The 12186-nt window shown below is 41.9% G+C and overlaps 1 protein-coding gene across 1 annotated transcript; it reads right to left on the reverse strand.

Moving 5' to 3' along the window:
- Positions 1–2605: 2605 nt before the first annotated feature.
- HAPSTR2 (HUWE1 associated protein modifying stress responses 2) lies at positions 2606–3843 on the reverse strand. Its single transcript, XM_017863554.1, has one exon. The coding sequence runs from the start codon at positions 3766–3768 to the stop codon at positions 2947–2949; it is 822 nt and encodes a 273-aa protein (XP_017719043.1). The 5' UTR covers positions 3769–3843; the 3' UTR covers positions 2606–2946.
- Between the last annotated feature and the right edge of the window lie 8343 nt (positions 3844–12186).

Consider the following 12186-nt stretch of genomic DNA (forward strand, 5'->3'; position numbering starts at 1 on the left):
AGTGTCTCAACTTTGGACAACCCGGCATTCTGCAAACTAACCTCCTAAACCAGTATTACCTCCTTGCACTTAGAGAGAACCTAAAGTACTGGGGACAGGCATTTGAGACCCTTAAAACACCTTGGCTTGTACCTCCCCTACCCACGTTCTGCGATTCCCTGAACCCCACTTCCACTGTTGGCTCCTTCTCAAACTTTGGTTAGACATCCGTTCCTGTTGGAACCAACGGACACTCCTTCCTACCCATTTTTCTGGCCCGGTTCAAATGCTACTTTCTTCCAGAAGGCTGTGAGCCTCTCAGCAAGGAGAGTCTCTGACCCTGAATTCTGCACAGCCCTTGGGCACTTTTCCCAGTTAGAAGTGCACTTTTGGCTTACATAATTTATCTTCTCAAGGCAGGATGTGCTCTTTGAGGATAAGGAATTGTTTTTATGCTTTTTTATATCCCTCTCAGGACCTAGCACAGTACTCAAAAGGCAGTTTTCTCTGGGTTTTTCTTTTTCTTTCTTCTTCTTTTTTTTTTTTTTTTTTTTTTTTTTTTTTTTTTGATACAGAGTTTTGCTCTGTTGCCAGGCTGCAGTGCAATGGTGCGATCTCGGCTCACGTGCAACCTCCACCTCCTGGGTTCAAGAGATGCTCCTGGCTCAGCTTCCTGAGTAGCTGGGATTACAGGTGCCCACCACCACACCCCGCTAATTTTTGTATTTTTAGTAGAGATCGGGTTTCATTCACCATGTTGGCCAGGCTGGTCTCGAACTGCTGACCTCAGGTGATCTGCCCACCTTGGCCTCCCAAAGTGCTGGGATGACAGGCATGAGCCACCGTGCCCGGCCAGCCAGTTTTTATTATATCATGGAATTGACTTTATTTTGTTATTTTAATGCATTCCTCAGTTACAAATCTACTCGAAAGGCCATGCTAATGAAGCAGCAACAACTCTTGTGTGAACATAAAGGCAAGGTTGTGCCAATCTATAATATTTTACGCACTGGTTTTGGGAGACCCTGGGAAGATTGGGCTTTTTAACTCCCCCCGACTTCAATAATCACACTCCCACCTCCCTTCACCCTCTCCAACATCCCAGACTCCACACCTGCTCTACCTCCTTCATCGCCTCCACCCCACCCCACCCCACCCTCATTTAAAACCACTCTAGCCTTTTAGGTGCCCTAGGACCTTGGCTTCCATGTTTTTTCTACCTTTACACACTCCTTCTTGTATTTTTTCAGGCCAGAGGAGGTAGATGTTTCATTACGCCTGATTGCAAAGTGCATCCTTCAGGCAACTTCAGGAACTCCAAGGTTGCCCTAGTATCCAGATTGGTGACCCTGAGTGCTCATGAGCTCAACACACTTAACACAAGATCTGTGATATTTAGGCAAGTTTCAAATGTGAATCAGTAATTTCCAGTTCAAACACAAAGATTCTACTTGCTGATTTTAAAACTGATCTACTTTTCTGCTTTTTCTAAAATAAAATGATTTTAACGTTTTATTGATTTTATTTATAGAGAAGGGAGAACCTTTATTGAGTACTTTATGTGCCAAGATTGTGCTGGACACTTGAAATATAAATTTCACCTGATCCTCACAACCACCTTAGGAGACACACAGTTCCATTTTACAGATGAAAAACTGAGGTCAATAGACATTAAGTAACTTGCTCAAAATCATGCAGTTAATTTATGGAGCTAGGATTCTGCTAGTGGTCCTTTTAAAACGGAGCTCACACTCTTTTGGTTATACCATGCTGTACCCTTAATTAAAACCCAGAAGTTCAAAAGGCTGGGTACGGTGGCTCACGCCTGTAATCCCAGCACTTTGGGAGGCCAAGGTGGGTGGATCACAAGGTCAAGAGTTCGAGACCAGCCTGGCCAACATAGTGAAACCCCGTCTCTACTAAAAATACAAAAAATTAGCCGGGCGTGGTGGCAGGCACCTGTAATCCCAGCTACTCAGGAGGCTGAGGCAGGAGAATCCCTTGAACCTGGGAGGCGGAGGCTGCAGTGAGCCAAGATCACGCCATTGCACTCCAGCCTGGGCAACAGTGCAAGCCTCCGTCTCAAAAAAACAAACAAACAAACAAAAAAGAAAAACACAAGTTCATTCTGACTACTTGTTCTTCCACTTCAAAACAGAGATCATAAAAAAGATGTAACCTCAGAAAAGGAACTTTTACATTCCTAAGGAAAAGAGCACCACTGGGCCACCATCTTATTTTATCAGGATCTCAAGTTGATGGTTTAGTTTTCCCCAAAAGAGCACTGAATTGACTCAATATCAAGTAATATCTGCGTAACCACCACAGCACCTCTTTGCAGCATCACATAATCACCAAAATCAACAATTTTTCAAAATTAAAAAATCACAGCCTAATATGTATTACTTGCAGTTTCTTTCTAGAAATTAGGTGCATGGTATAGTGAGGTAAAAATGGAAGACTCCAGATTTCACAAAGATGTCAAGTTTTACATTTTGATACAATGCAATTGAATTGGCAAAGACCATTAAAGTCAACAATTACCAACGAAAAAAGTATTCTATAACTAAGTAAAACACCTGCTATGACTTCCCTTTAAGAATAAATAAGGTCACATTTATTCATTCAATGAACATTTATTAAGCACCTGGAAATGTGCTAGGTGCTGAGGAATATAACTGTGAACAAGATAAATCAGACTCCTGCCTTGACCAGGTAAGTTTGCTTTAAATGATCCTGCTAACTACTACATATTTGTTCTCTGATAGGATTATATTTTTTGGAAAGTCAGAGTCATATGAAGCCTCTTCTGGAATACTTTTAAAGTTTCTTCATGGCAGAATTGTTAGAAATCTTTGTTTAACTTAGAGAAGGGAAGGAAAACGGTCTCCAGTAACCTTTAGACAAGCGTGTGGAAGGTTGAGTTCACTCTCAAGCAATATGGCAGCAGGCAACCAATGAGGCAGCTTAGACCATTCGGTTGCGCTTTTGGATTGGTGAGTCTGTGGTGCCATCACCGCATTGGGCCGAGGTGCGCTTGCGGATCCCCCCACTGTCCAGATGGAGGGCCAGTTCCTCTGAGTCGAAGGGATTCAAGTCGTCCTCCAAGAAGCCACTTTTTCGGCGCCCACTGCTGGCGACACCGCTGTCTTGAGGCGAGTCGCCTGATCGCATGCTGATGCCGGCCATAGTGCCACTGAGGCCATGCAGGGCGGTCGCCTCCTGGAAGGGCTGCAGGTCGACCTCCACCGATGAGCTGGACTCAGTTGCCACAGCCTGGCTGGGGGCCCCAGTGGGTGGCTTCGGGGGTGTCCTAGGAGTTCGAGGTGGAGGAGGAGCGGGGGGCACTTTGCCACACAGGAAGCTAATCAAGTCTTCGCGACGAATGGTGCTCCGGCCCTTTTTCACCCACTCCAGCACATCTTTGATGCGACGCTGGTGGCCAACCTGGACCCCCAAGTGAAAACTTCGTTGGTGGGCATCCCCGCTCTCTTTGTAGAGGCTGGTCACGGCCATGGCCGCATTCTGGAAGGGGTCCCACATGGAAAGTCCTTGCTGTTGGCACCCAGAATCCTTGTAAAGCTGAGCCACGGCGGTGGCCGAGATCTGGAAGAGGTGCCACAGCTTCTGCTTCTCGCTCTTGAGCCCCGCCAACTCTGCAGCCGCCTCCTCCTGCAGCTCGGGGGGCAGCTGCTCCTCCTGCTCGGCCTCAGCCAGGCACTGGCGCTCCCACTTGGAAAACCAATGCTCCGCGACCTCGGCCTCGCCCTCCTTCTGCTGCTCCTCCATCCTCCTCTTCAGGCCGCGCACCTCCACCACCGCCTCCTGCTCCGCCGCCGCCGCTGCCGCCTACTCTTGGTCCTCCACCTCCTCACCTCCTGCTCCGAGCTCCCCGCCTCCTTCAGCGGCCGCCGCCTCCTTCGCGGCGTGCGCCGCCTGCGGGCGCGGGGCGGGCCGGGCGCGGGCGGCGGGGGCCCTGAGGCCACTGCTACAGCGCGAGTCCCGCGGCCCTGGTGGCACGCCCCGCCCCGCCCCCCGCGCGCTCAGCACGCCGCCAACGGCTCGGACGCCTGCCTTCGCCGGCCCGCGGAGATAAACCACACAGCCCGCCGGCCCGCCGCGATGCCCCCTTCCGGCCCCGCGGTCCGCTCCTACGGCCCCCCATGGCGCTGGCCGGCCTCGACCCGCGCGCCCGCGCCTCTGTCGCGGCCGCTGCTGCGGCCCACAGCCTCCGTCCCAGCCCCCGCTTCGCGTTGCGGCCTGCAGCACACCGGAACCCCCCGGAGGCTGGCAGGAGCGCTGCCCTCAACGCGGGCGCCCCTGCCTACCTCTTAGCCCCCCTTCTTCACACCATTTTTGGGACTTGTCGGAGCTTCCATCCAAAATGAGCTTGATCAAATTTTTAACATCCTATGTGCCAGACGAAGGAATTATGGGAGCAACTTCATGGGTCGAAGTCACCATCAGGGGCCGCCGATCCGGGAGGCCGGGGGAATCAAAAGTGGAAAGAGCACGGCCTCGTGGGTAGGCCAGAGGGCCAAGTCTGGACCCCCGCAGCAATGTCCTCGCGCCCACACTAGATGGCCCCCGAGAAAGTGTTTTTCCGTGGACGAAAGGTAGTATTTTGCTGTTGTATAAATTTGTAGAATAAAAATGCACCAGGAAAGTGCCTGCTGCTTCTTCCTGGGCCTCAGTTTTGCCCCAACGTGCCAAATAAAGTTGTAAACACCAGGTCTCCGGAAAAGTGCTCCGAGTCCTGATTGAGCCACTTTCCTGCTGGCTCCCCTGCAACAAGCACTAACTCGGGCGTTAGTTTCATACTTTACCCAAATTCTAAGAGTAACGTCAAAAGTATGATCCCCCCTTTCATTCTTGCAAGGTTTTTTGTCATTAAGAAAAAATGTGGGTGGAGAGCTGGATTGCTGTGTGGAACTTCTCCTCAAACTATTTGAAAATTCCAAGATGAAGAAGTAAGGGGAAAGAAAAAAGGAAAAAAAAAATGAATTGCCCAAACACGAGATTTTTCGTCTAATATAGAAGTCAGTCCCTTTTTAGGAAAGGAAAAAAAAAAAAATTTGACCCTAATTTCCAACAGCCCCTAAAAAATTCTAACAGCTGGTTAAAACATCATAATACAGTACCAACAATTAACGCTTAAAACGGTATGGAACACAACGTCATTTTCCTTGGGTCAATAACAAATTCCTTGTAATAATCGCAGATCTTTTTTCAGTGCAGACAATCTCCAGAGCCAAAACTGTGCTTAAAAACGAAGAGAAAAAAAAAATCACTCGAACTAAAAAAGACATCAAAAGTTGGAGGAACTACGTAATCAACTTTAAGATTTAGAGAAAAAAAGTTAGAATATTTTGCAGTTTTGTGTGGAGAAAATTGCTAAGTACCCAAAAAGCCTTAACAGACATAAATAGCGTAAACTCTCTCTCAAAATAAATGTCTAATAAGTTCCCCCAAAATGAAATTAGTGACATACAAATTAAAATTATTGAACGTTGTTATCAATCTCCCCTTAAAAAGACAATACATGTTTTAATTAAATTAGAAGAGGAAAGAGGAAACAGTGAATTGTGGCTCGTTTCTCTGCAGAAACCGGGCTTTTTCACGATTCATCCTAAACCCTTCTTTCCATATGTGTACTTGGACCTCTTCTCAATTGTACATAAATGGAGGGATGAGGCAAAAGACCTAAGACCAGCCTAAGAGGAGAGATAGTTTCTCATTCTTTTAGGTTCAGAAAATACATTGTGGAAGAAACCAAGAAGGCAGACCCTACTTCATTCCCCCACCCCTCACCAGACCTGAAATGTTAATACTTCATGCCCAAGGAGTAGGCAGGTTTGCAGCGCTCTGAGGGTTGCCCTACATATGGTGTATCACAGTTATTAGCACAGGCACATGCTTTTGTTTTATTTTCTCTAAGTAAAAAGGTAAAAAGTTTAGACCAAAATGACTGACGATAGGACAGCATATCCTACTTTCTCTTCTCATTTTGACTGGGTTAAAACCAAGAAGAAAGACTGCTCTGTCTTTTAAAGAGCACAAACCTCTGCTTGGGCTTGAGTTGTCTGGCTGGTATCCTCCATTCAGTTGGTTTCAGCACCTGATTAATTAGTTAATTAGTACTTAGAGCTGACTAGCCCTGGTCGGCAATTTTCATGCCCTGCATGGTGAAATGTTGAATCCCACATTGAAATTTCTGTGTCGCATACCCTAATTATTATCACCCCACTACTTTTTAAACCATTGCACCAAATTATTATTATAGACAGGGCCAGACAACTGTGTGAGAATATGGTCTTTCTGAGAAATAATGGTAGACAATATTTTTCACTGTTGTCCTTAACACATTTAAATAAAACAATTGAGTGGAGAAATTCTAATTCAATTAGCCTCCAACTCCTTCTATTGAGAAAATGATTTTATATAAGAGAGATGTTAGAAAAAAATCACACCAGAAATTTTAGTAATGTTTTTTTAGTTCCCAGGATGCCAAAGAGTGTGTTTATAAGATACCCTATCTGACATTACGTTTCTTCCTATATAATTCTAAAGTGTCCGGATTATTTTTTAAATAATAGGAAACAGATACTAAACAAAAAGACCATTTTTGTACTTGCTCTAAGGAAATGATGCTATCTGTGTATGTGTGTGAGAGAGAACTTTTGATGTTTAAAAAAAAAAACTGACATGGTTTAGGAGCAAGTTTTCTGCGGGAAAAAAATGTTCCTTTGCCACTGCCTCATTCTTCCATAAGTTTGATGTCATGGGTAAGGTTAAATATCAAGTAGGGAAAAATACTGTTAGAAAATAAGTTAGGACACAAATCTACAGCAGCCTAATTTTTACCATTTCTCAGTATACCATTACCAAAATGGGCTCCAGTATCCATGATTTCCAGTATTATTGCTAGCTATTTTCACCTGAAAACAATCCTTATCTATCAGTAGTGGGTTGCTTGTAATTGTAAGAGCTAAATGGTACACAAAACTGGATACACAACCACATAGACCAGTAAATGGGTCAGCCTGAAAGCAAAAGTAAACACCAACCTTAGGAAATGAAAGAAGTTAAAAGATAAGTGTTAAGGACCTTATTCTTTTTGGAGAATAAAACAAGATTTAGTAGCTTTCCACTTAATTTAAATGAAAAGAATCACTACCTTACATATTGCAGTGATAATGTAATGGGGAAAGAAAACAAAAAAGTCTTTGTACAAATGACACCTCCTATAGTTGTTGTGAAGAAACTTTTCCCCTTGGTATCTGCTAACAAATTCTAATTAATGCTGCACATTCCTTTACTGAAATCATTTAATGCGTAACAAGGGGGGTAAAAAGAAATGCTGAATGCTCGTGATTGCCCTGTTAGAATTATGGGAGTGAAAGCCTGGGGCCCCAAACTTACTGTCTATTAAAGCCAAGCTTTGAAAAAGAAATGCAACCTACAAAAGCTGTCAATCTCCCTTGCCCCTAAAGCCTGGGTTCACATGGATTCAAGTGACAGCCCTCCTCCCCCATGCACAATACATCAATCTGTCTCTCCCACAAGCACCCACAGCCCATTGTGCTGGCCGCAGGTGCCTATTATGGCACCCATGGCTGCCTCCCACAGCTCCGCCCCTGAGAAACAGGAACTGCACACAATGGAGCCCTGTGGGAAGACAGAGGTGGGTGTTGGGAGGAATAACAGACAGATGGTAAAGGGTACAGGGTAGTAAGGTAGTTTCAAAACAAATGTCAAACATTCAAAATTATTGCTTTCACGTGCCCCCCCCCCCCTTTTTGAATTGCCTTTGCTTCAATCACCATCTGCCATAATTATGAAAACACATACCTGTTAGGATGAATATACGCTCTTCTTTTTGGGTCTTGGTCGAGTTGGCGGAGGGGATGACCTTCAATACTCTTACTCCCTATTTTAGCATCTAGGGTTCCAAGGTCGCAGACTGAGGAGTTTTAGTTAAGTGACAACCAGTAGAGCATAATAGGGAAGGAAGAAGTAGTTCTTATTATTATTTTTTTTTTTTTACAAGTTCTTGTGATTTCCTTTTAAGCTTTAGTTTGGGGATTCATAAGAGGGTAAAAGGTGATGGAAAACTAGTTGCTTTTGGGTAATATGTCAGTGAAATCAAAAGTGTTATGAGATGTCTTAAATATCATACTAAAAGCAGGTAGAAATCTTAGGGCCATTTCTTTTCTTGGTAGGGAGATACAAAAATGGGAGATGACGTAGATTTATATAAAAAGGTACGGAAGGTCTCTGACTCAGCCTCTTTTCCTGGTTCTTAAACATGCAAAATAAAATAAGTAAAATTGTAAAAAAAAAAAATAACTAAATACTATTGATATTTAATACCCATTATCGAAGTAATACCATTTTTAACATTCATCTTATTAAATGGTCACTTGCCGATGGTATTTTTCATCTTGGAGTTCTGGGACTAATTAAGAAAGCAATGAGTGGAAGAATTAAAATATATGCCAAAAAACCCATATATTTAGTTCAACTAATTTGGATTTAGTTGATTTTGTCTTATGTTAATCATCTCTGTATACCACCTATTCTCAAGATAATCTGTCATAAATCAAAACCAAATTAATAATAATTTCATTCACTACTCTTACTACCTGACTCAAACAGAAAGCAACAACGAAAAATCTGGGCACAATTATAAGTCATGGTCAAGACCAATTAGTGACTTGTTGGGAGATGAGGGTACCCCCCAGAATAATGCCAGAAACTAAAACCAGCCAGCTTTCTTGAAGCAAACAACAGGGTCTTGGTTTGTTGTCAAAAACCACAAAACTTAGGCTTTAACTAGGAACTGTCAGAGATTCCAAGTGAGCTCTTGGCCAGGGAGAGCTTAATTAGCAGAGTTGGTTTGGTTTTTAAATTCACAAGAAAAACAAACCAAGTACAGTATGAAAGCATTACAGTGATCTAATGCTAACACAACAATTCACTATTCCATTATATGTGTGTGTTAGTAGTTTTGCACATTTTATTAACAATTTAGATTTAGATCTTCAACATTATTTTTGTGCCCATTCCTAGGGCATGAGTTTTTTTTCGTTTTGTTTTGTTTTCTTTTTGTGGTTCTTTTCAGAGATTCTTATGTTCTTCATCACCAAATGCAAATATGCATGCCTCTCTTTTTAATAAAATGGTAGCCGTATGCTATTTCTTTTTAACCTGATGGATCTGGGGGGTCAGTCCATATCAGAACAGTAAGGCATATGTTATTTGTAAATATTAAGACTCTAGTTCACAATGGGAAGTTTTATTTATAAATTGTTTCTATGAATCCAAAATATTCAGAGTTCAAAAGAAATCCTCAAGGGCTTCCACTTAATCCATGCCCCGTTTTCAATCTCTTGGTATCTACAAAAACGACATTGCTTAATTAACTAATTAAAAATATGCCAGGTTTTAGCTATAAAATTTGTTGACAATACATACTCTCCTTTTACTCTTCTTTTACCTGTGCCCCAATACTAAGCTCTTTGACTTCTAGATGTTTCCCATGGAGCTACTGAGTTTTTATTTTATTTTATCCTATAATTTTAATTTTTAGAGATGGGGTCTAACTATTTTGCCCAGGCTGGAGTGCAGCGGCTATTCACACACACACACCATCCCACTACTGATAAACACAGGAGTTTTGACCTTCTCCGTTCCTGGGCTAGATCACCCCTCCTTGGGCAACCTGGTAGTCCCTTGCTCTCAGGAGGTCATCATATTGATGCTGAACCTAGTGCAGACACCCTATCGTCATAGGGCACTACAACCCAGAACTCCTCCGCTCAAGCCATCCTTCTGCCTCAGCCTCCTGAGTAGCTGAGATTACAGGTAAGTGTCACCACACCCACCTGCTTTAAAATGAACATAGTTCGTTGGTTAAAATTGAAGATTATATTATCAGACAAAACTGAGTTCTAATTCTGGCTCTGGAGCTTGAAAGTGGTGTGATTTAACTTCTCTGATACTCAGTTTTCTCTAAAATAAGGATAATAATAGTACCTACTTCATAGGTTTGTAATAAAGAGTAAATGAGAGCACGAACTCACACCTAAAATAATGCCTGTTACACAGTAAATCCTCAATAAACAGTATATATTATTACTAGTATTATTATTAATAATAACAGCTATAGGACTCTAAGGATTAGCTATATGGGGTCCCAAATGTGACTAATCAGCAAAGTCATGGAGGGAGCTTTTCAGAAACACCCATACCCCAGCTAATTGAATAGATCTGTGGTGACGCCTGGGAATCTGTGTTTTAAAGCATCACAGAGATATGCATAACAGAAAGTTAAAGATGACAACTACTAAGCTGACCAAGAAAGCAATAGGTCATAATTAGAACAGGAAGTCAGGGAGGTTAGTGAAAAATACTCTTAAGATGGACACAAATTCCATAATCAACCCATATAAGAAACCAGAAGTTATTTATATGTGGTTTTGGTTGTCAATAAAACAAATACAATTAGGAACTCTAAAGAAAACAAAAAGCTGTCCTATATCTTGGTTCTAAGAAGAAGCATACTAAAACATGGCATCATCCTGAGCCATTGAAGGAGTGTAAGAAAAGATAATCCATTTGATTTTGACACTTGAAACATTCTCCTTCAAGCAGCCCTTCTTTGGTGCCATATGATTACATTTTTTTCTCTCTGGGTCCAATCACACACCTTGGTCTTGCTGTGAATATTATTTACATGGAATTTACTATTGGAAACGCTGATTTAAATTAAGCTTGTAATTTTTTTTTTTTTTTTTTTGAGACAGGGTCTCATTTTGAGACAGCCTCCCATTACCCAGGCTGCAGTGCAGTGGTGCAATCATGGCTCACTACAGCCTCAACTTCCTGGTCTCAGGTCATTCTCCCACCTCAGCACCGTCTCCGTAGCTGGGACTACAGGCACGTGCCACCATGCCCAGCGAATTTTATGTATTTTTTTCGTAGAGATGGGGTTTTGCCACCATGCCTAGCTGTAAACTTTTAATTTTAAGGTAATTTTAGATTCACATGTAGTTGTAAGAAACAACACAGAGAGAGCCAGAGGATCCAGTGTACCCTTTATCCCATTTCCCTCATTGATGGCACTTTGTAAAATTATAACACAATATCACAACCAAGATATTGACGTTGGTACAGTCAAGGTACAGTCAAAATACAGAACAATTCCATCACCACAAGAATCCCTTATGTTTCCTTCTTATATCTACACCCACTTTCCTCCAAAAGAAACTTTCTCCTAAAGTGGCTGTATCATTTTACATTTCTACCAGCAATGTATGAGTGATCCAGTTTCACCACATCTTCCAAAGCATGTTATTGTACTAATTTTAGCCCTTCTGATAGATACATAGTGTTTTTAATTTAAGTCTCCCTAATATTTAATGACGTTGAACGTATTTCCATGTGCCTATTTGCCATCTGTATATCCTCCTTGGTGAAATGTTTATCTCTTTTGCCCATTGGTTTGATTTTTTGAATCAAGCCAGAGATACAGCAATCTGAAGATTTCATTAAAGTTGTAAAACGGAATTTTTTTGGTTTTAATTTTGTCATTTTATTTTACATTTAACACTTAAAAGCACTTTCTGCGTGCCAAATATAATTTTCAGTGCTTTGAAATATTTATTTCGATTTCAGTAAAATTTTGTCTTACAGCAACCCTATGAAGATGTTATCATCTCCATTTGACAGTTGAGGAAGGCGATGGCACAGAGACGTTCAGTAATTTACCCAAGATTACATAGATAACAAGTGTTGCAACAGAGATTTGAACACAGGCGGTAGTTACTATGAGCTTAATAACGTACAAGAAATGTTATAACTGGCAGAAGTCGGAAGCAGTGGAGGGAGAAAGAGGGCAGGCAAGTGTCTCTGAAATGAGTGCCAATAAACATTGTATGTAATTAATGGATCCAGAAATCGAGATTTAAGTATATTACTTAAAGTTATAAAGGCAACCACTAAGGTGTTCTGAAAATTATAATAATATAATAAAATTTGGAGGACGTCAGAAATAGGTTAAAGAGGTAGCGTATGTTAAATCCTTCATTTTTATTAGAAGTCAACAAATATTGTCTAAAAATGATAAAGCAAGAGCTGGAAGTATAAACACATTTTTAGAGTAATGATGTTAATCATCAGAAAAACTCAAAATTCAAAATAATT

The sequence above is a fragment of the Rhinopithecus bieti genome, unplaced genomic scaffold (genome assembly GCF_001698545.2).
Source record: "Rhinopithecus bieti isolate Rb0 unplaced genomic scaffold, ASM169854v2 scaffold_71943, whole genome shotgun sequence".
NCBI classification, from domain to species: domain Eukaryota; kingdom Metazoa; phylum Chordata; class Mammalia; order Primates; family Cercopithecidae; genus Rhinopithecus; species Rhinopithecus bieti.

What these genes read in the sequence shown, in the direction of transcription:
- HAPSTR2 (XM_017863554.1), bottom strand. Translation starts at nt 3,768, where the DNA reads ATGGAGGAGCAGCAGAAGGAGGGCGAGGCCGAGGTCGCGGAGCATTGG.